This window comes from Zootoca vivipara, chromosome 1 (assembly GCF_965207765.1).
Source record: "Zootoca vivipara chromosome 1, rZooViv2.hap1.1, whole genome shotgun sequence".
In the NCBI taxonomy this organism is placed as follows: domain Eukaryota; kingdom Metazoa; phylum Chordata; class Lepidosauria; order Squamata; family Lacertidae; genus Zootoca; species Zootoca vivipara.
The window spans coordinates 45,841,456-45,866,258 of record NC_142582.1 but is presented as its reverse complement, the minus strand read 5'-3'; the positions used below and the strand labels follow the sequence as shown (position 1 = coordinate 45,866,258).

At 43.9% G+C, this 24,803-nt stretch overlaps 1 protein-coding gene across 5 annotated transcripts in view; it reads left to right on the top strand.

The window, feature by feature from the left end:
• Positions 1–11,341, top strand: part of MRAS (muscle RAS oncogene homolog) — a 46,083-nt gene extending 34,742 nt beyond the window's left edge. For all 5 annotated transcript variants that reach the window (XM_060278632.2, XM_035128573.3, XM_035128594.3 and 2 more), the window contains 4 exons: positions 2,714–2,867; positions 4,288–4,387; positions 5,428–5,507; positions 11,002–11,341. In XM_060278632.2, coding sequence (XP_060134615.1) covers positions 2,749–2,867; positions 4,288–4,387; positions 5,428–5,507; positions 11,002–11,101 — 399 coding nt within the window. In that variant the 5' untranslated portion in view covers positions 2,714–2,748 and the 3' untranslated portion in view covers positions 11,102–11,341. The remainder of the gene's footprint in view (positions 1–2,713; positions 2,868–4,287; positions 4,388–5,427; positions 5,508–11,001) is intronic.
• The last annotated feature ends 13,462 nt before the right edge of the window (positions 11,342–24,803 follow it).

The window sequence follows — 24,803 nt, the reverse complement described above, 5'->3', positions numbered from 1 at the left end:
TTCATATATATTGGACTAAAATTTCAACTCCACGGCCGGTCTGTACAAAGATGGAGGAGGTTTTAGACAAAGGAATAGGAGAGAAGGTTCCAGAGAGTGGACAGGAAGTCACACAGTGGGACTTAATATTGGCAACAATTTTGGATCTTACTAAGCAAGTGAGCATCTCCAAGCTTGATGTAAACTTTCTGAGAGAAGAGACTGTCGAGACATTTGTTTTTGACTGTAAAACACAGGATCCAACAGATATAGAAGATCAGGAGAAGGGAGAAGAAAAAAGATTGGAAGACCAGGACTGTGCTGGAGTGACGTATGTAAAAAACATAGAAGAGGAGAAAGATAATACTGAAGGACAATATGCTGAACCAATGGATTTATTTCCTGAAAAGAACACTGATCTACTGGTGGGAGGGGTGGAACAGGGAGGGAAAGTAGGAGAAAACACTGTTTCACTGGTGAGAGAAGTGAAACAGGAGAGGGTAAAAGCAAAAAAGCACCCCAAAAAAGAGGTTGGGAAAATCAGCGCCCCGGTGAGAGAGGGGAGGACACAAACAGTTGGGGGGCAGAAAGAGGATGAAAAGGTGCAAAGATATAAAGTGATGGGATTACAGAAGAGGGGGGCAAGAGTTCGGCAAAAGTTGGTATGGGACAGACTAGGGGTGGGTTGAGAGGTCTTGGATTATTTGGTATTGTCTGAAATAATATGGTCTGATCTCGGAATGTATTAAGGATTGTATGAAGAACCTGGCTGATTCATCTGGAGACTTCGATTCCAGGGAGGGGGGGGTGGGAACTTTGTTGTGTGGGTGGAAGTAAATGGGTAATAAATTAGGATGTGAATCTTATATATTTTTGGGTAAGGGAAAGAGACTAGGGATTAGATAATAATAATTTTGGAGAGAGGATGTTAAGAGAAAAGAGGTTAAAGTACAAGGAGAATGGATAATAGCAATGAAAAAGATGAAAAAGTTGAAATTTAGAAAAAAGAATGTGAAGTTAGAATGGGAAAATGCGAGAACTATTTTTAACAATAAGAACTCAAGAAGGGGAAATGAGGAAGTCTGAATCTGTTTTTGTTTTTTGTTTTTTTTGTCGTTTTTTTATGTATTTTTCTTTTTTGTGCCTTTTTCTTTTTTCTTGTATTTCTTGTTAAAATCTAATAAAAATTATATTAAAAAATAAATAAATAAATCCATATCAGCAAAAAGGAAAGAACTCACTCTGAAAACCATCTACAGGTGGTACCTAACACCACGAAAACTAGCACTAATATGCCCAGGAACCTCATCAAAATGCTGGAGAGGATGCACCTCAACAGGCACATATTTCCACATGTGGTGGGAATGCCCCAAAACCCAACAATTCTGGAGAACAACCGTAAGAGAAATAGGTAAAATAACCCAACAAACATTAGAACTTACCCCAGAACTGGCCCTGCTAAACATCTTCCAGGACAATAACGCCTATCTACATCACAAAGAACTCATAACCCACTTACTCTCAGCAACCAGAAGCACCATAACCAGACACTGGAAAGACCTGTCAGGAGTAAGCATGGACCAATGGTACCAGGCGGTATGGGAAACAGCCCTACTAGAAAAATTAACCAATAAGTTGAAATTGACACGGGGACAAATAGAAGAAGACGGCTTCACACCAATATGGCTCCCCTTCATCACATACACAGCCCAACAAGAAAATGACAGAAATCCACCAACAGCATACAAATCAATTTGGCTAACCTGACCCAGAACACCCACCCACCCCACTCACATAAAACAGACCACCACAGCCAACCACAAAAGAAAACTATATCCTAGGCCAACCCCAACAACTCTCACCACCAAAGGAAAACAAATGCACAACAAAGAACCTGCACAACCGACGCTGACAACCCCCCCACACACACATTAAGTAAAACAGAAACATTGCCACACCCCCTTCCCTTATCTACCGCTCTCCCCTTTTTCCTCCCCAATGTCTCAACAATTGAAACTGATCTGTAAAAATGTTATGAGAGACATTGTACACGTCTTTGTAAACTGAGAAAACCGTTAATAAAAATATTTTAAAAAAGAAGAAGAAGGGATAGGGTAAAGAATATAAAGACATTATAATCGTAACAGCAATATTTATTTCACCAAGCATACACCAAACATGCTGCTTTTTTAAAAAAGCAATGACAACAACCACAGCCCTGTTGGATTCTCTAGACCAATATCCTGTTTCTAACAGTGAATAGCTAAGAACGATCTTCTATAAGAACGTGAAAGAGCCAAACTTCTGTTTGTTCCCAGGATGGAGATAGGTAGGAGTGGCCTTTGCTCTGCTCTTCACTACAGGTGTTTGAGCATACCTGTAGTTTATTTTTCAGAAATATACTAGTGCATCTGCCAAAAGTATACCATGTGAAACTGCCCTGGGCTTGGGCTCTATGGATTATTCCATGGTCCAGGGACTCCTTTGCAGTCGTGACACCTATAAACTCTGTTTATCTTTCTTGGTCAGTGTGCAGATGTAGGGAGGGCTGGAAGTGGGGCAGGGTTAGTCATGCACAGCCCCACCCTCCTCCAGCATAGAACTGGAAATGTGTACAAAGGAGGCTTAGCTCTCAAGCACATATGTTTAGGGCAGGAGAGTCAGTATGGGCACACAATTTGGGTGCAGGCCAACTGAGCATCTTCTACTTTCTCTTTCCCCTTGCCATCCCTAGTTCTGGACACGGCAGGCCAAGAAGAATTCAGCGCAATGAGGGAGCAGTACATGAGGACGGGGGACGGATTCCTCATAGTCTTCTCAGTCACAGATAAAGCCAGCTTTGAGCACGTAGACAGGTTCCACCAGCTCATCCTCCGAGTCAAAGACAGGTGAGTGCCTTTCAGCTGCGAGTACTCTCCCATGGATAGATCCCTACGGGTAGATCCCCGCAAGGTTTTGGTAGATCGCAGTTGATCTCTGGCTCCCTTTCCTTAGCATTGGTAAAACTGACTCCCGCCCTGCCCTTTCACCCTGCCTTCCATTGTTGTTTCATCTCTGGAAGGGAAGTCGGAACTTTCTCTGTGCTGCTGTTTTCATCCATATTGATCTTTACCCTTTTGTCCCCAAAAAATGGAATTCCCCCCCCCAAGCTTTTTCTCTAACCCCTAAAAATCGGGGCTTTTCTCCTCCCTAAAAAAGGGTCAACAACTTTGAGCTGAACCCCCCAAAAATGGGGGGTAGATCACTACCAGTTTTTAATTCTGAAAGTAGATCGCAGTCTCTTGGGAGTTGGCCACCCCTGTTTTAGGGAATAAATATGTTGGGGCCTTCCCTCGAAAGACGTAGCTTTTTTGTATGGCTCTCGACTGAGTGGACATTGAATCAATTGTACCTCCTACATTTTTTATGACTTTATATTTTTCTGACCCGTCCTTTACCCCGTTAGTTATATTTAAAGTATTTGCACGTTGCCAGAACTTACTATAGGTGATTTTTTAAATGAACAGCTTTGGTGTTTCTGATGTGGCCATTCAAAACCATATTCTCTATAGCCTGGGTCTCTTGTAACAATATGATGTCATACCCCATTATAAAATCTTTGAAAGTGACATCCTCAGTTTTATGCCGCTAGCCTGTGTGTAAAGTATGCTTGTTTACATGCCTCATCCCACATGCCTCATCCCACATTGTTCAGGAGTGCCTACTCAACCTCCAGATAAGCTTTTTTTTGGGGGGGGGTTTACAGGTGACTGCAAATGCAGGGAGGAAGAATGGAAACTGTTTCCTCCTTGAATGTATATTGCTGTCCCCGCATCCAATCCACTGACTTGTCCTATTTTCTGTGGATTGTGTTTATGCGTACCGCTTAGAAATTTGAATAAGTGGTATATAAATGTCATAAATAAACAAATGAGCCATCCTGGATATCACCACCACAGATCATATCATGTCAAGCAAAATGCTTTTCAGCGGAGAAGTCAGTCCATGCATTCAGCTCCCAACAATAACCAAGCAGAGAAATTAAGCAGTGTCTTTGCTCAAATTTCTAGACTGGTTTTAGGTGTCCACTGCAAGTACATTTGCTATTAACATTTGCTGTTTAATGCACAAACAAAAGATAAGAAAAGCCTTGGTAGATCACCCTTTCTCCACGGCATTCATTCATGATTTGATCAAGCTCTGTTCTTCAATTAAACAGCAAGTCCTTTGGTTTGTGGTTTCTGTTTTCTTCAAATACGAGAAATAATGTGACACCCAAGAAGCAGGGAGTTTTTGTACTGATGTTCTCTCTTTATTCTCTTCTTCCAGGGAATCTTTTCCAATGATCCTGGTGGCCAACAAAGTAGACTTAATGCATCTGCGAAAAATCACCCGGGAGCAAGGAAAGGAAATGGCAGCAAAGCACAATGTAAGTATTTTGGTTTCTTTCCATGATGTTTTCTTTGACCGTTCAATGGCCTGTAAGAGCCTATGGCCTATTGGAAGTTCATAGGATGTGGGTCTGTTCTTCCATCAGCAAAAAACCCACTATATTTTGTATGACTAGGTTGACTATTTGCATGCACATGTGCCAATTTGTACACCAAACCCACCAAGTATATGTCTTTTCTGGAATATATGAATATATTTATTTCAGAAATATCTATGGTGCCTTCACCAAAATTGATCACAAGGTGGCTTAAAAAAACTAAGGTACTATAAAGACATTGTATGTATTCTAAAAATATACTGTCATTGTTTGGGCTACATCAGCAGCAAATTTCTATATTTCATATGAATGCTTTTGAATTTCCTTTTCCATGGTCTGCTGTTCTGTTGTGTGCTACTGTATTTTATTTGATTATGTTGTAACCCACACTGGGATGTTACAGGATGAAGTGTGGTTTAAAAACGAAGTAATAATAATAATAATATGGATTTCCTTGTAAGTTCATATATATTTTGCAGAGAGCCATTCCTTCTCCCCAGGAAACTCTGGGAACTGTAATTTTGAGAGGGGCGGCAAAGCTCTCTCCAAACTACCCATTCCCAAGTTTCTTTACATGAGACTATGTTAAATTAGTATAAAACTGCTGCAAGGTTATAGTGCAACTATGCTACTAGAGAGCACCTTTATCAAGTCATTTTCTACCATGGAATAATGTACAAAATGTAGCAGAAGAAACATGTAACCTATCCTCTTCTTGTCCTCATTATCAAGTATCAGTGTGACAAGCTCTATCTGTGAACAGCTCTTTAATCTTTCTGAACTTCTAGTTATTCAAACTGTCTTCAGGCAGATTGGGGAAATAAAAATGAAACTGTATATTCGGTACAAGACACCTTCCTTCTTTGTTATAAGGGCATCCCTACTGTGCAATCAAATGTTTTCTTTCCCGTGAATCATTACATAAAACCATTTCCCCAATAATATACATATTGAAGAGTTACCGGGCCTTTATCTTCCAGATCCCATATATAGAAACCAGTGCAAAGGATCCCCCATTGAATGTTGACAAAGCCTTCCATGATCTTGTTCGAGTAATCAGGTGAGCCATCATCCAGTGAGTTAGCCAAATACTGACACGATTTGCAAGGGTTTAATGAATCTATCATCCATGTGCTAGAAGCAAGAGCTTGGTTCATATCTCACTGCTAAATGCCATTATTAATATAATGCACTGTTTACATATATATTTCAGCACACAAATGACCATCTTGGTACCACAATACTTAGAATCATAGAGTTGGAAGAGACCACAAGGGCCATCCAGTCCAACCCCCTACCAAGCAGGAAACACCATCAAAGCATTCTTAACATATGCCTATCAAGCCTCTGCTTAAAGACCTCCAATGAAGGAGACTCCACCACACTCCTTGGTAGCAAATTCCACTGCCGAACAGCTCTTACTGTCAGGAAGTTCCTCCTAATGTTCTGATCTATGCCAGATCAGTTGTGGAACTTATCCATTTGATTTCTCTATCACAGAGAGCTCTATCACATGTGAGCTTGGTCAGCCTTGAGTTCTGATGACATGATGTCATCTCATCCCAACATGCCCCTTCCAGCTCAGGCCATTGTATCACCAGATCATTGAAGGTTGATGCCTTCTGAGATGGTCTACGGCAGTGACTTTCAAACTTCATTCTCTTTGAAAACTAGGAGGGAAGAATTATCTGCTGGGTATTTGGGGGCATGTCCTAAGATCCATGCTCCGTGTTCATTGGGTATCATGTTAACCCTTGCTGTCCCCTCCATTCAAACTTACTGTGCTCCTGGAACATTCTTCTACAGCTGCACCCTGATCAGTAATGGTGGGCAAGGTGCCTTTCAAGGAAGAGGACTCCCTTATGCTGAAGCCCTAGCTAAGTTTCAAATAAGCTTCAGGTTTTCTTGGAACCCTGCTTAGAACCACTAGCTCAGGGTAATTGCCCATTTCTAAGATGAGAGGTGCTGAGCTCCAGTCTAGCCTGAAAGCTCTCCTACATAATTTAAGATGAAAGGACTGAGTGTGGGTGCTTAGCTGGGGGAATGAGAAAGCAGCTAGGTAGTACAGCCCCCCGAGAAGGTTTTCTGGAATAGAAGGGACTCCTCAGAACTGGAAATACAGTACCTGCTTTAAACCATTGAATCTCATGTGCAACAGTGGCCCAGTATAGCATTAACCCATATTCTGCCACATGCAAAATTCGGGAAAGTCCAGTTGGCTTTTATGTAAAGAAAAGTCTAAAATCTGGGCTTAATGTGCCTCTCCTCTCAACTTTGCCACTTGGCTTGGAAGTTTAACTTGGTGCTTCTTCAGTTTCCATTACTCTAACTTGTATTACAGTGCCTGGTTTTCCTCTATATCTTATTTTGGCAAAAGTCCAAAAGCACTGGATGTCTTTGTCCGTTGATTTAACTGCTGACTTGTTTTACTCGCCTACCGAGCAGAGAAAGCACTGCCAGTTCAAGTTGAGAACCCACCGTGGTGGAATGGATGAACCATCAATCTGTCCTGTCTAAACTGGGATTATATTCCCAGTTTGGCTGCAGATTTTCTTCAGGGGGGGGGGTTGTTTGCTGAATTTTTACACAACCTGCCTACTAAAGCTGCAATACTATAATGCTTAGCCGGGCATAAGCCCCATTGAACTCAGTGGCTCCTCGGAACTGGCATGTCTATGAATCTGCTGAAAAATGACTCCACCTGGAAAATGTGCTTCAATGGAAACAGTCACTTTTACTAGATTTCATGTACAAGAGAGTTGGAAAACATGTTGTGTGATGCCTCTCCCCTCCCCCTGCCTCAATTGAGCTGAGGATATAGGCCTGCAGAAATGCTACCATTATCATGGCCATTTTCCCAAGCAGTGGAGAGAAAAGGAGGAAAACATGGTGCTTCCTTCTTCCTTGCAGTCATATCTTTTGCTGGTTTATGCCTGTTTCTCGGGAAAGCAGGTGGCACTACCCACTCATCCTAGATCATCTCCTTTGGCAGCAGAAATGGGGAGTGGGTGGTGGTGAGAAGTCGCTTGGGGAGTACAGATGCAAGCTGGAATTGTGCCATGTTGTTTTCAAATCATTTTCCTCATTAGTGAAGCTGGCAGTGAGAAGACTCCCTCATAGCTGAGCTAGTGCAGCCCCCGTCTTTTAAATCTTGCGTCAAGGACAGGCGAACGCAAGACACTGTGGCAAATTGGGCAACAGCTGGTTCTGCCCAAAGAATCTTCATCATAACAGTGGCAAAGCATCTGGCTGCCCTGGTTTTCCATTTGCTAATTGCCTTCTAGGGGTCAGCAAACTTTTTCAGCAGGGGGCCGGTCCACTGTCCCTCAAAGCTTGTGGGGGGCCAGACTATATTTGGGGGGAAGGGATGAACGAATTGCTATGCACACCAGGCAGGCCCCACAAATCTTCCATTCTGCAGGATTCTATTTTACGCTAAGGAAAGGGACCCAACGATCGACAGCTATCAACACCAAACCTCCCAGGGATCTACCAGTAGATCCTGATCGACCTGTTGGGAATCCCTGTGATTAATCCACCTCAAAATGGATTTCTGTGCTGCCTTCCCATCTTCATTAGCTGTAGGCCTTTAGCTGGAATGGGACATCTGGCATTTGTATATGTCCATTATGCCACACTGACCCATTCAGCCAGGAAAGATAACCCAACCTTGCCTTGCAGTTGTGTTCTCTAGGAAGCTCTGCTAGAATGGAGGCTCTGTATGCCTGCCAGCCCCAGTTTCACACAGAGGAGGCAGTATAGACTCTGCTTCTCCAGCATACAAGCTTTTCAGTCATTGCAAGACTCTTCCGGCTTTTTCTGGCTGGCAGAGAAGGGATGTGAGATAGAAGAAGGATTCAGTGGAGGGGAAAAGCTTGCAAAATGCTGCTTCTCTTGGGGTGGCACCTAAACGACATGGCACACACTTCAGAACCAGAGCCGTAGCCATGCCACATCATAGTGACATTTTGTTCTGCCCTTTCAACAAAATTCTATACAGAAAATTCTTACGTTGGCAACTTTCTGCATTCACTGATTTGTACCAAGTCCCATGGGAGGAAATGGCAAAGGTCCACCTTGAGCTGGAAATGGAGGGGGCTATAGATCAGCGACAGAGGGCATCCTTGGAATGGGTGAGGCAAAGAAGGGAAACCTGTGGCCCTCCAGAGGCTGTTGAACTCCTGCCAGCCCCAGCCCAATGTGCAGGGATGACGGGAGCAACCTTCAGTAGCCCGCAGGTTCCCCATCCTTGGGCCCAGAGTCTCTTATTCCTGAGACTAGGGCTGTGTAGAGGAGCCCATCTCTCAACTCACCACATTAGATGCTGTGGGCTTGCAGCCACTAGATGAAACTACCAGCTCCTTTTATTATAAGAAGACGTCTTCTCTATGACATGAATTTTCTCGGCTGTCAAAGTTCCAAGACTAGAGACAGAAAATAGTTTTTGAGGGAAATGAAAGTAGTGTGAGTGAGCTGCTCTTCTCCTTGGCTTCTTGCATGTTTCTTACACCTCTGATCACAACAGGTTTTGAAAGAGTAGCAGGAAGGGTGGTGCAGCATAACTATGGCGACACCCTCCTGACCCCAGCGTAGCTGCAGCTTACCTGAATGGAGAGTTGCAGGGCACGAGTGCCAAATTAGCTCTGTTGGTAGGTCCATGAAGCCCCACCCAAACCACTGCTCTGCCCCACCCGAGTCCTGTTCAACTAAGCTGTTGGGAGGGTAGCTCCTCCGTTGGACATCAGTCACTATTGCATACAGGTCATGTGCTTCTTTCTGACAACATTTTTTCTTTTTAATCCAAAGCCACTTCAGAAGGTTGTGAGATCTAGTGGAGAAACAGTGAAGGGGAAGAAGGGATTGATCCACCATCCTCTTCTTTTTTCACACCAGGAAATCCATCTCTGCTCCTTGGGAGAAGGAGAGCGAAATAGCAGGGGTCAGAAGGTGGTGCTCAGATACAAAGGATTAAGCAGATGCTATGACAGTTTTTATTTTTCAAGAGACCAAGTGCACAGAGCAAGCCGTGCCCACTCTTTACACTGAGCGAATTTAGCCACAGCAAGGTCCCCAGTTTGGTCAGGCTCTAATTAGTAGAGTACTTAGCATAATGGTTAAAATCTGCTCTCCCTTCAGGGCACAACTCTGTACCAGCTGTTAGGGAGGGAAGTTTGCTTCGCTCCAAGGGCCTTGGAATGCTGGAGACAGAGGGAAGAATTCAGCCTCACACTCTTATGGTCATTCCATCAGCTCCAGCATTTCTGCTTGCCAGATGGAAAGATCTCCCCCGCTGTGCAGTTCTGGGGGTTCTCCTCGTGGTGGTGGAAAACAGATCTGACCCACGTGTGGGTAATTAACAAAAAGAATCGGCTGAGCATCTAGATTCAAAACACAGGGCTTTGCACACTCTCCAGTGGGAGAGAGGCCCCAGCATAGTTAAAAACACTATTAGAATTAACCCGCAGCATAGTGTGGAATATAGGTCGTTAAATCCTTTTGCATAATTAATTTTGGTCTTCCTTAAAATGCTAGCCCCCTCTCTCTACCACTCTAGCAACGAACCCACCACACCCTGTTAAGTAAGTTTAAAAGTTTTACTTCCTTTTAAAAGTTTTACTTACTTACTTAAAGGTCTGGTTCAAGCATTATTCCATGCTGCAGCAAGAAGATTGCTCTTGGGTGCAAAATACACAATATAGTTTCAAACATGAGGTCTGAACTTTGATTGGTTACATGGCACAGAGAGAGAAAGAGAATAAAGGAAGAGAAGCAGCTTTACTTCCTCCTTCATGGAGGTAAGGGGGCACTACCTAGTTGTGTCTAGGAAGAGGCTTCTATGTTAACCGCTTCATGCACAAAATAGCACTTACGCATAGTTATGTTTGACTGCAATTACCCACACTCCTGACCCTCCAGAGTGGATTTGGAGGAGGAGAAAAGTGCTATTGGACTAGTGGGAGCCCTTCTGCTTGCAAACCCTGTTAATTGACTTCAGCCCAGAAAGCGCAAGACCTAACTCAATGTACACACACATACAGGTATGCGTAGTGAAACCCTGTCAACCACTTTTTTAAAAAGAGGGGGGAAAGCTTCAGCTGTGACCACACCATACATCTAAAGTCATTCAAGGCACATTCTGCCCCCCCCCCCCAGCAAAGAATCCCTGGGAGCTGTAGTTTACATCTCACAGAACTACAGCGTCCAGCATCTTTAGCAAACTACCATTCCCAGGATTCTTAGGGTGGGGAAATATTCTTTAAATATATGATCTGTATGTAGCCGCCTTCAAGAGAGATCAGGGAAGCAGGAGGGATGTGTGAGTTGTTTATCCTTTTCTACATTCTACATTTCTACATTCACCACTTCTTCTAATCATCATCATCATTAGAACCAATGCGTCTTTTTGATGAACTGTAAACTCAAATAAACTTACAATTCACCGATCAAAACCCACAGGCAATTGCTATGCCAATGGCGCAGATCCAAACACATGTTACTTTTTGTGAAAGAAATCCTTATGTCCTGAAAGCCTGTTTCTTTTCTTTTCTGTTCAGGCAACAGGTCCCAGAGAAAAGTCAGAAGAAGAAGAGGAAGACTAAGTGGCGTGGGGACCGAGCAACCACTTCCCACAAACTGCAGTGTGTGATTTTGTGACTGTCTCTCCCATCTTTCTCGCAATCCATTCCAACTTGAACCTAATTTGAAACTCAAAAGGAGGAAGCAGGGGGGAAGAATCCAGCCTTGAAGCCCTGTGCCACCTAACTTGCAACGTAATGTTTCGAGAACGGCAATCCTTGCACGGAAGGACTCGACAGGGAGCAGAGCCTCAAAGGCATTTTTGAAGCTCGGCCAAAAGGCTGCTTGACAAACGGCACAGGGTGGTTTTATTTTATTTTTTAAAGGAAAAGGGGAAAAAAGGAAGCGCCCCCAAAGCAGGGACTGGGAGTATTTGTGAACATTCACCATCTCGGCAGTCTTTTGTTTTGTAATGAAGACACACTGTTCTTGGTTATACTTGCACACATTTCTGGGCACAGCCCGTTTCTATACAGTCATGAATGATTCCATTTTGTACAGTTGTTTGGGGTGGGGGGGGAGGTGACAGGCAATCCGAACTTCCTTGCTCAGCAAGTGTGGATCGAGGAAGAAACAGCAGGGGTAGGGGTGTGTGTGTGTGTGTGTGTGTGTGTGTGTGTGTGTGTGTGTGTGTTTTCTTGCACTGTACACTCCCAGAAGTACTTGGCTATGCAGCCAAACTGCAGTTTCATATGAAATTGCATAGATTTGAAGGGAGAAAATGAATTCCAGCTGCTCTGGGGACTCCAGACATTGTGTCAGATCCTGGAGGTCAGCCAGCTCTCCGTCTGCAAAATGCCAGCGAAAGAGGACAGAGGGGTGGAGGGGTTTGTTTGTTTGTTGTCATTGTCCTTGTTAATCCCAGTTTGGGGAGGGGGGGGACTGTATTTCTGTTAGCAAGCTGCCATGAGGGAAGAAAGGAGAGAAGCAGCCGTTTTGCTAATCCTGAAAATATTTAAATTAAAACGTTATTTACAAAATAATAGGAGTATGATTGCTTTTAAGAGAGAAACTTTATACTGATGCAAATTGAATACAGTTGTGTGCCTATGCATTTTGGTGTTGAAAGGTGAGGGGTGAGGCTCGGTTCAGATTATTAATTCCTTTGCCTTGCCTTTCATTTATGAAGTCAAATAGTTTTGAGTTTTATTAATGAATGAATGTTTACCTACCAGCGTTCCTCCAAGGAGGTCCAAGTAACACACAAGGTTCTTCTCCTTCCTATTTTTATCTTCCCAAGAACCCTGTAAGGTAAGATTGAGAGACGGTGGCTTTGTTTGTGCTCCCATTAACTACATTTCCAATGCTGGGTTTTTAATCTGTGATCACACAATGCTATCCCAAATGCAGATGTATTTTGGTACAAAATACTGCTGTTTTGCGCATTGTTTCTCATTCCGACTTCACACCAACTGGAGTCCTTTGAGCAGTTCCTATTTTGTCTTCAGCCAAGGCTTTGCATAGGATAGAGACATCCCTGTCTTGTCAACCCCCAAAGTGCAGAAATGAGCAGGGACAAATCTGAGAATAATGAAGCCCTGCTCGTGTGAACAAGCGAGGAGTGAAAGTGCTCAGGCTTGCAATAGAGATTAGAAATATATAGGTTTGTTTGGCTATGTTCAGATCACAGATCAGAGGAGGAACAAGCAAGTGGTAGGTCCTTCGTGTGGAGAAGACAGAGAAATGCTGTTGGGTGGCAGGAAAAAAGGTGAAACTGCTCAATTCCTACTTTGCCTCTGTCTTCACCCAAAGGGAAAGCAATGTCCAACTGGTGATAACAAAATAAATGATGCAAGGAGGGAGCTGCTGCCCAATATAGGAAAAGAGATAGTACGGGAATGTAGTACCTACCCCGTGTTTCTCCAAAAATAAGACACCGTCTTATATTTCTTTTTCCTCAAAAAAAAACAACAACACTATGGCTTATTTTCAGAGGATGTCTTATTTTTTTCCTCCTGCCACGGCCGGCATTGCTGCTGCGCCTATCACTATGTCTTATTTTTGGGGTATGGCTTATATTCCTTGAATGCTTAAAAATCCTGCTACGGCTTATTTTATGGCTACGTCTTATTTTCGGAGAAACAGGGTAGCTGCATTAAATAAATTTAAATCTCCAGGGCCTGATGAGCTACACCCAAGGGAACTTAGAACCTCTGTCTATAATCTTTAAGAATTCTTGGAGAACAGGTGAGGTCCCTGGGGATTGGAGGTGGGCAAATGTTGTCCCTATCTTCAAAAATGGTGGGCGAGGGGAGAGACCCAAGTAGCTACTAGCTAGTCAGCTTGACATCAGTACTAGGAAAGGTCCTAGAACAGATAATTAAACAGTCAATGAGCACCTAGAAAAGGATGCTGTGATAACTAAGACCCAGCATGGGTTTCTCAAAAACAATTCATGCCTGATTAAGCTCATTTCTTATTTTATAGAGTAGCATGCTTGGTGGATCAGGGGAATGCTGTGGACATAGTGTATCTTAATTTCAGTAAGACTTTTGACAAAGTCCCCCATGATCCATTCTTAGGTGGAATTGTAGCGGGTTAACATGACTCGAAGAATTCTGGGAACTGTTGTTTGTTCAGGGTAGGTACTGGGAATTGTAGCTCAGTGGGAGAAAAAACTACAGTTCCCAAGAGGGAAACCATGTGCTTTAAGGGTGTGCAGAATATACGGTGTGGATGTTACCCATTCCGGGTTTTCTTTTCTTGCTGCCCAGTTAAAACCGCTAATCCTCCAGCCGAAAGAGCAATTAACATGCAGTGGCTGTATGGAAGCCACCGTTTTTGGCCTTTGACAATTAGGGCAAGGCATTTCTAAGACAGAGTGAGGGTCTTCTGTGCACATTTTGCATCTTAATAGCATGAGTGCCTTTTCTGCTCTCGGTAGCCCCAGTGCCTGAGCTGTGGGAACCAGCCAAAGAGTCTGGGCATACGCTTCTGGCACAGCACACACTCTTTCCTTGCCTACTTTAGGCTGAAAACTGACTTTTTCCAAACAAAGACAGCGTTAAGGATGCAACACAACACCAGCAGCAAAAAAAAAAAAAAAAGAGCAGGAAATCCAAAATGAGGGCCACTGCACCCTGTTCCAGCTCACACCATTGTGAAGAGGGAAGAAAACACAATGGTGTGAATTGGGCACCCAGCAGGATCCTCCCTTTCCTTTCTGAACTTCCTGCCTTCCATCACTGTTGACTTCCAAGACCTAGTTTCTGAGCTGAATGCTCCTCACTGCTATGCATTCAAGGTTGATGCTCTCATATATATGCACCCACAATTCCTGGTTTGACTTTGGCCCTAGAGGCACACTCCATTGTCTTTTGAGACAGACGGATGCCAACAAAAATTCCTGGTGGAGGGTATTTTCATTTCTGACCATCCTCTTGTTCAGTTAAAAGAATCCTGAGTCCTGTGCAAAGATGCTTTGTTGAGAGATAGATAGATCTGTAACAATTGGACTCTTTCTAGAATAAAATATAGGCAGGCATTTAATAACCTAATAGGCAGAGAGCCTGTAATCCTTCAGATGGGCTGGACTTCAGCTGGCACCAAACCCAGCCCAGCCAGCCCAGCCCAGAGTCAGGGATAATGAAAATTGTATCAAACAGCATGTATAGAGCCACAGGTTGCCCGTTCCTGAAAGGGTGTGTCTGTAGCAGCAATTTTTTTACTGCTGACATTTATAATGGGGAAAGTAGTTTGTGCAGCATCCCAGGTAGAACTGGCTATTTCTCCATTCCCAGGTTTTCTTGCTGGAAAGTGATTCTCAGTATGTTTGCACACTAAGGATGGGAAACTTGTATTATTATTTATATTGTACCGTCCATGCATATTGACAATACAGAAAAGCAGCCCTATTGTTGACCGATTCCAGAATAAATCAGAATCTGTTGGCACATTTAGGGACTTGGTTGCCACAGAGCAGCTGCCAGAGTCTGTGGCCTACACAACAGCTGTATAAAGATGTCAGGTCTCAATCCAGAGTATTCCTCTGCTTCACTTTATTGGTTGCCGCTTGCAGAGTTTGGGGAAATGTGAGGATGTCACATCTTGCTTCCCCCGCAGTGGCATAGCAAGGGGAGACCACGGGGCAGTTGTCCTGGGTGCAGAATTTCAACACCCAGTGCTGCGTGCTTCCATCGCTGGGCTCTGTTTAAAACGGCTTCTTCATGCAAACCAGGAGGTGACCTCTCCAAACAATGGAATGATTTGTTCTGCAGACACCATTAGGCAGTTGAATGTGCATGCGTGCTCTGCCCATTACCCTCCCACCCCCTCCACACGGCCCCGGGCACTGGCAACCCACGCTATGCCACTGCTTCTCCCTGCCCATAAACTCCACAACTTCATGGCAGAGCAAATCCAGGTCAGCAGCATCCTTGTGTCTCCACCTAGCATGAAGTTTGGATCTCAGTGGATTAGGACTGGACTCTGAAACAGTGCATGTGTGGTGTCTACAGTGAAACTGGGTGAGTATCCACTAATATGCCTGGATTGTCCCTCTCTCATTCCCATATGCAGCAGAGCATGTTGGAATGCCCATGTTTCCTTTTGTGGTCGGATGGACAAGTGCTCTAACAGCATGATCCATTCCTCCACTAGGAGCCGCATGAATGTGCCCTGGCATGGTATGGCACAAGCCTTTGGGATCCATAAGCTCCACAAATGCAAGGGCAAAGTTGTGCTGGCTCAAAGTTACTAAAGTAGTTGGGCTGCGTGTCCCTGTAAAACAGGCTTCCTCAAACTCGGCCCTCCAGATGTTTTGAGACTACAATTCCCATCATCCCTGCCCACTGGTCCTGCTACCTAGGGATCGTGGGAGTTGTAGGCCAAAAACATCTGACGGCCAAGTTTGAAGAAGCCTGCTGCAAAAGAATGACTTGTCTTCTGCCTAAATTGAGTTCGAATTATAAATTGGAGACAGCGAGCGAAAGAGAGAATGTCTTTTGGGCTGCTTGAGCCAAACATCATGTCAGAAAATGAAGTTCCTTTTATCACATGCCCCAGTCTGCGCTGAACATGATCTGGATGCAGGAAGCATTGACACACTCTGGAATTTCAAATAAGAAGATGCTAACATTTTCTTTTAATTTTTGTCTGGAGAGGAAAATATTGCTGGATGTGCTTTTTCACAGCAGCCCTGCTGAAAGAGTGGGTGTATTATCAAGAGCGGTTGTGGCACGTGACAAATCCTGCTGCAGCCATAAAGAAATGCCTCCTACAAGAACATTATGCACACATTGTTGACCTACATAGTCCTCTTCAGCTTTTTGCCATCTCTCTCTCTCTCTCTCTCTTTGTGCCTGCTCTTCTTCGCCCGCTCCAACTGCAATTATTTATTAATTAATTAAATTTCTAGAGCACCCTTCATCCAAAGAGCACAGGGCAATTTGCAATGTAAAAGCACAGAAATACATAACATAGCAGCAAGCCAAAAATGACAACAACCCACCCCTGCCCCCAGTTTAAAAGGCCATAGATTGTTTAATTAGCCAAAGGCCTGGGAGAAGAGCAATGTTTTTGCTTGGAACCTAAAGATATGTAATGGAGGTGCCAAGTGTCTCCCTGGTAAGAGAGCATTCCACAAATGGGGAGCCATAAAAGGCCCGCTCTCCTGTTGCTACCCTCCGAACCTCTCGCATAGGAAGCACATGAGGAAGGGCCTCAGATTATGGATGCAGAGTCTGGGTTGGTTCATACAGGGAGAGATGGTCCCTGAGGCAATGAGGGTGTCCTTCTCATCTCTCCTCTGCACCCACCCAGATGAAAAGGCTCTATAATGAGGGCTATGACATGTACCAAAGCCAGCATCTATGGTTTTCTTTGTGCTGCGTGCGTGTTTTGCAGGCTATCTATTGCAGTGCTGGGCTGCTGTTGCATGAAGGCAAAAATGACCTAATGGAAAGGTTGCAAAGGTCACATTAACATTCTTGTAGGTTGATTGAGAGCGCCGAGGTGCATGAGTCTTCTTGCTTTGGCTTTCATGCACGAAAAGCCCACCTCTGCTGTTGTTTTTTTTCTAAATGTTTCCTTCTGCTTTGTACTGCCTCCTCCAGCTCATCTATTTTCCCTCCCTAGTCTGCTTTTTAAGACTCCAGAAACAGCACAGTCCCACCCCCAGTTTGCCCAAAGGGCACAAGAAAATTCCGTTCTGCTTTAATACAGGGAGGAAAACAGAAGATTATCGGCTTGACCTCATGCCATAATAAAACCACTATATACGCAGGCACATCCTCCACATGCAGTTAAGTGTGCATTCATTTGTACTTAAGAGGATTAGTTGCTGGCATTAAATAAATAACTCGTCATGAACACCCAATACAGTACATGAAATGTTAAGCATGCATCAGCTTGACATTAGCAGCAAAATTAGCAGAAGAAATATATACAAATAATATTTCAGTTAGGTTTTATGAACTCGTGAGCAGGAGGAACTTCACTGTACTCAGCTCCAGGAGCCGTTTCCATTAGCATATGCTTGAAAGTGATTAAAAAAAAAAAGTATACTCAAGAGGGCATCAAGGTTAAGTGCAACCTGACACATGCTCAGCCCTAATGACAGCCTGTGATGGCGTAATCGTATTTTTCCACTGGAAACAAAGGCTGCAATGGCAATGAAAAGGCCAAGTGGGATAACTTTGTGTCATTAAAAGCATGGGGGAGGCAGGGGAAGGTTCCTATATGCCATTTGCCTCCTGCTGAAACGCAACAGGGACATTCTGCATTTATTCCCCATTTTCTCCATGGGAAGCAAGGATGGGGAAACCTGTGAACCTTCAGGTGTTGCTGGACTACAAATCCCATCATCCGTAACGTCTGGCCATGCTGGCTGGGGCATGTGGGAATTAGAGTCTCATGATATCTGGTGGGGGCTGCCAAGAAGGAGTCTCAGATATATGGGGCCTGAGTCACTTGTATATATTTAAACACTAATGTGCAGACTTTGAATCAGGCCCAGAAATGAACTGACAATACAGCTGTTTTAAAACAGGGGCTAAATGGAACCCTGACCAGCAATCTGGTTGCTGCACTTTGGAACAACTGATGTTTTTGAGTCATATTCAAGAGCATCCCAAGGTAGAGCTTTTTTTTCCAGGGTACGTAGTACCAGCACCTTTTTTTGTTGTTGTTAGAAGGTGTTACACTTACTGTAACAACTTCTTGGTGAGTACAGGCACCTGTTTTTCTAGGAAAAAAGCACTGGCCCTAAGCATGGCACATTGTAATGATCCAAACTGGAAGTTACCAGAGCCTGCTCATCTCTGTCCAAAAAGGGGCATAGCTAGTGAACCAGCTCTAGCTAGAGAAAGGCATTCCTAGCCGCTGAGACCACCTGACGGTGCTGGATCCAGAAGCAGCCCCCAAGCTGTGAGCCTTCTCCTTCCAGAGGAGTGCAAACCCACCTTGAGAAGCCACCTCCCCACCTCCTGGATGTGAGACTGAGGCACACAAGTTATGTGTTATAACACCTCTTCTTTTCACCACCTCCAAGCACCCGAACCTCAATTACCTCTCCCAGGTCCGATGAAACAGAGGGACAGAGCTGGGTATTCTCTGCCTATTGGTGACACTTTACTCCAGATCGACAGCTCCAGAGGCTTCATACAGCAAGGGGAACAAGACAGAACCCTGCGACAAGTCCCATGGTGCCAAACCGTAGCCTCGCACAACTGCTTACTGGAAAAGGCCCCAGCGATAGACGTGGAAGCACAGAAGCACAGGCTTCCCGCCTCTCTGAGATGCTCCAGAATGATATTGTTCTCACCAGTATTGAAAGCTGCTGAGGTATCAAGGAGAACGAGCAGGCTCACGCTCCCCCTATCTCTTCTGGCAAATGTTATCAACCAGGACAATAACCAAGGCATTTTCAATGTCATGGCCAGACCTGAAGCTGGACTGAAATGGATGCAAGTACATAATCAGTTCCTCTAAGCGTACCTAAAGCGAGTCCGCCACCAATTTCTCAAGCATCTTGCACATTAAAAAAAGTGATATTTGCCACTGGGCAATAGTTGGTTAAGACCCCACCAACATCAACCTGCCCTTAGCCAGCCTCTGTGTCTGCTTTCATATTGACAACCAGTCCAATGGGTGGAATTGCCTGGCAGCTTCCTTACTGCTGCTCTTGCATAGAACTCTGCCAAGGAAGAGGATAGGGCAAAACTAGAATTAGCTCTGGCTGTCATTGGCTCTGCTTACTGTCTGTCTCCTTGTCTTCCATCCTCCCAGTCCCAGTGGCCATCAGCCAACAGTGGGAGCCACTGTCAGAGAAGGACTTCCAGGTGGAACTTCACTGTGGTTTATAATTCAGAGAGATTCCTTTCTATGAGACACTAAGTAACCATGTTAAGTAAAGGGTAATGCAGGGAATCCCCTAAAGTCACACGAGACTATTAGCAGGCAGGAAGGCTTGAGTCTTCTGGACCAATGTGCAAATTACAGCTGTCTTTTTTATCAGTCCTTGTTTATATACACACCCCACAAAAACCCACACTCAGCAGTTTTCATTTTAGAAATTAAAGGTATCATACATAAACACAAACACACACCCAAAAAAAAACCCTCAAGAGGACTTTGTGTTATCCATGTGCAAATATGGAAAGAGAAAAAAGTGGACTGCATTCTGGCAGAGTCAAGCTACAGATAACTAGAATGATAAGGTCAAACTGGGAGTTTTTCTGTTCCTGCCAGACGTTTTTGTACAACTGGATCTTTTTGCTGGAACATTGGATTTGGCAGCCTCACCTTTCAGTCATGTACTCTCAAGCTGCATGGACACACTGACCAAGGAAATTGCAGCCTCAAATTACCAAGACAACACCTGGAGGACAAGTAAATCCCATCAGACATCTCTGTAAGAGTCATGGATTTGTATATGCCATTCAATAGTACCATTAGCCACTCTGGGCTGAGCAGAACAAGATAGAATACAAATCTGCATATGTGCACAAAAAGATCTGTGTAATGCCCAAGCGTACACAAATCACTAAAAGGGAGGGGGAACCTCTCAGTGGTTTTAATTGGTTTATTACTAAATGAACACGCCAAGATTGTTGCTGGTTTTTGTTCTCACTCAATGTCTGCTTGCCAATTCATCTCCTTTACCTAGAAGTCATCATTCCACCAGCTTCCTGCCCTGCATTGCCTCCAGGACCCACTTCTAGTAGCCAGGGGTGCATCACCTACCTTTGGCCGATAAATTGTGGCTACCCATCTTCCTGATCGATCACTGTCAATTGTCATGGGGTTCACCAGTCCTTTAGCTGTAGAGCCATCCCAGAGCCATGAATAATTCACACCGCTATAGAGCTAATTCAGCACAAAGTCTCCTCATTTCATGGGGTCTTTTCCTGCTTCTGCCAGCTAATAATGCTGGAGGGTTCAAAATAAAGAGCAGGGACCGGGACGTAAATCAAAGAGGCCATTACAGGCAACGTATATCTCATCGTGATTAAGTGGTCCCCTGATTTTGAGAGAAAGATAAGGGCCAAAGAAAAGTAGGTCCCTTGACAGCACTGGGTAATTCTTAAAGATATTCCCCAGTAACTAAAGCATTACTCAGGATAAACCTGACGTACAGATTTTAGGAGCAAAGCCATAGATCCGCCTTTATAAATGAGCTCTGCACAGTGACATCTATTTACAGTGGTTATGAGTGATGAGCTGGAGTCCAAAGATCCATCTGCAGAGTATCATATTGAAGCCAGGCCTCCCTATGGAAGCAAGGAGAGAGGGAGAATTGTTCTTTAAGTAAGCACAGAGCTGAGACTCAGACAATCTGCAGGCCCAGAGTCAGCCTTGCTCTGCTTGATTTTCTGCAGCAGCCAAGCAAGAGGGTGATGACTAAAGCTGACATTAAAGAAGTGTAAACACACACTGGAGGGGGGTGTCTAGTGCTTCAACGGGGCCAGCCTAATTATTTTCCAGTAATAGGCATTCCCTTAAATTACAACTTGTATTCCAAATAAGTATACAAAGCCCTCTCATTTCTTTCTCGAGTGTGTTCATGGCTTATTAGCAATGTAAAAGAGCTATCTGGAGTACTCCTTGCTCTTTAAATGAAAATGTAAGCAAACACGAAATTCCAGAAGGCAAAACTGCAAATAAAACACAGAGCAGCAGTAAAGGAAAGTTATAACTTTCCACCTGAAAACTGGTAGATATATACTAATCTACGATATAAGACCCTATCTTTGAACTTGATGGTGTTTGCTGTGCTGCAGGAGCCTCAGAAACAATCTGAGACATTATTAGCTCTTCAAGCTGAGGGTTGTCAACACTGACTGACGGGAGCTGTCCAGGGTTTCAGACAAGGGACTTCCCCAGCCCTACCAGGAGATAACAGGGATTCTTCTCTGAAATGACCTGACAAAAGGCCTTCCTCTGCTTTACAAAGAACTTGTTTCATTTCCTTCTTTAGAGCAATCTAAAACAGAAGTTAAAAATTACTGTTAAAGGGAAACATAAAAAGCAAGTTAATGCAAATCTTTTAAATGTAAGTAAAACCAGCAATTTCAAAACAATTCCACATCATCAAATTATATACTAAAAATTCCATGCCTGGGTAGGCTTGCCATAACGAAAAAAAAAATTAGCTGAAGCCGAAAACAGTATAGTAAAGGTACCTGCCTAATATTAATGTGTAGGGCATTCCAACAGCAGGCGCTGTATATATTTATGTTCTAATATATGCATCTGCCAACTGAAGAAAACACAAGATGTGTATTGACAAAGTGTCCTCTAGCCTACAGAGGTTTATGTCACAAGAAATCTGCCTGTTTTTAAGCTGCCATAATATTTTTGAAAATAACAATAATAATTAAAGGTAATGTTATATGCACAGGAGCACTTTTTCATACTCATTCTAGATGGGTATCTTCTTTGGAACCCTTAGAGAAGATCCACTGGTCTTTTATGAATGCTGGTTTCATCATTTAATAGTTTGACTACTTGGCTAATCAGTATCAAGTATACAGCTTTTCTCATGTGTTTATGCTTTCTCCTAAAGTTTCTCTTGCTGCATTGCATACAGTAACTAAAATATGCAGTGTGATTATCTAGGTTGTGGGTGTCAGAGGGGAAAAAAATGTCAGCTGCCTGTATTGTACTATATATGAAACTGAACAAAGGCCCTTTTTCTCTTTCTGAATCTGCCAGCCTGTCAATCTGCAGTAAAGTAATAACTAACCACCCACTCTCCTCCACCTCCTTCTTACACATTGTCTTTTTCTTAAAGGAATACATTGTTCAGTTTAAATTTACAAAAGTTGATCTATGTGGAAATGTGCAAGTTAGAGATCTATATGTCTATCTGTTTGGGTTGTTTACTGGTGCCCTTATACAGATAGTTGCAGGATCTAAGGAAGCCGTGCAGTTTTGACAAAACATATGTCATGGTTTGTTTTTAAAGGTCTGCTTCAACACTTTGAATTATGCTCAGAAACGTACTGGGAGCCAATGTAGATCTCTTAGGACCGGTGTTACAGTATATGATCTCAGCAGCCCCTCCCAGTCACCAGTCTGACAGCTGCATTCTGGATTAGTTGTAGTTTCCAAGTCACCTTTAAAGTTAGCCCCATGTAGAGCACATTGCAGTAGTCTAAGCGGGAGGTAACCAAAGCATGTACCACCCTGACGCAACCATGTGCAGGCTCGTAGGGTCTCAGCCATTGTACCAGATGGAGCAGATAGACAGCTGCCTTGGACACAGAATTGACCTGCACCTCCATAGTCAGCTGTGAGTCCAAAATGACTGTCAGGCTGCATACCTGGTCCTTCAGGGGCGCAGTTACCCCATTCAGGACCAGATAATCCCTCACACCTGCCTACCACTTGTCCCCCAGAAATACTACTATTGTCTTGTCAGGATTCAACCTCAATCCATTGACTGCCATTCCCCACCACCACCACTTCCAGACACAGGACGTTCACCACCTTCACTGGATCTGATTTAAACAAGAGCTAAAGCTGGGTATCATCTGCATATTGGCGAACACCCAACCCAAACCCCCTGATGATCTCTCCCGCTGCTTTCATATAGATGTTCAAAAGCAGAACTGAGTCTAAAATGGGCTCTTCATATCACAGTAGAAGGATGTGGATAGGCTGTAAGTATGTATATATGTATGTATGAATAAACAAAACAAAAAAAACAAAAATAGCAAAGCTCTCAGTTGTCACAGATGCATCTCAAGCATGTTTTCCAAAGACACCAAGTTTTATTCAGGCTACTTTAAAGAAAGTCAGGAAAATCTAGTGCATGAAACTGCCTCAGGTAGTATTTCACTTCAAGCAGGAGTGTTTGTACCAGCTGCCACTGTGCCCCTGGGTCTCTGTGAAGTGGGAGCATTGCTTAACTTGAAAGCTTTTCTCTTCCCCCACCCTCCTTAAATACATATTTCCTTTCATTTCAGAAACTGCCTTCTGGGCTCACATTTGCAGCGACAACGCTGTGCTCAGATAGAGGGAATGCGTAGCAGCCGATCGTCTTTAGTAAGAGTTGGCAGATGGGAAGGTAGCAGTATTCTTTTGCTTGACAGAAAAGGGAGTTTAAGTAAAGGAAAACAGATAAATGGTGGGGTCTGGAGAGGGAGGAATAGAAGGCATCCTCTTTTCTAAATTCTCTGAGTTTGCTAGGCACATGAGTAGCTGCCAGAACACAAGTGGGAGAACGCAAGGAGATGAAGAAAAAGAAGCAGTTTAAAGCCCATATTTGTTATGCATACAGATGTACATAATTTCAGCAATGGAAAGCATACCTCCTCCATTTTGTTCAAATGACAAATCTTCCCTTTGTCCTTTCAAGACTTAGAGGACACCTCTGCCAAAAAGTTAGACAGGAACTTTATTATCTCAAGAACAGAATAGCAACATGAAACTCACACAGGTACATTTCCAAACACACCCCAAGAATAATGGGAACTGTAGTTTACCCCTCAGGGGGCTCTAGATATTCACATCCTTATCAAACTGCAGTTTCCAAAACTCAGTGAGCGGTGTGTGTGCTTTGGATGTGCTTTAAATGTATAGTGCTTTAAAGATGCATCGCGGGGGGGGGGGGGCGATGACCCTTGAGACCCCTCCCAACTCTGCAATTCTATGAATCTTAAGTCAAGTGCCACCTAGTATAATATTAGTTTTATTCATTTAACTTTTACTCAGGGTGGACCTATTGAAAGTAATTACCATGACTAATGTAGGTTCATTCATTTTAATGGGCGTATTCTTAGTAAAAGTTAGTTGAGTACAACGCTATTGTAAGCCCCTATCCCTAAGAGGAGAACCTTGCTGTATCCAGTGCAAAGCTGACTGGATAGGACTGGCAGTTTTTCAACATTCAAAAAACAAATTAGGCCTTTATTTTTCGAAAAAAGAGGGCAGGGGTGAATATACGTTTAACTGAATTAAGCATTCGGTGCTTTAAAACATTGTACAGCAAAGGTCCACAATCTTCCTGAGTGATGGGAGCTGCAGCATTGTGAAGCTACAACACTCAGCAGCCTTAACAAAATACTTGGATTCTTGGGGGGGGGGAAACAGGGGTGTAGGAAGATAGGGGTAGTGGGGACGGGGCACCCCGGGTGGTGCAATCCCAGGGGCGCCATCACAGCTGCCCACTCCGCCCCCAAAATGCGTGCCCCGCCCCACCCCCAGAACGTGCGTCATGTCCCTGGGGGCAGTGCGCCTGCTCTCCGCCCCCGGTGGCGGAGCATGAAGCTCCGCCGCTGGGGGGGGATGACTGTTAAAATGATAGGAGTGCTTTAAGTGGATTTGAGCTGGACCA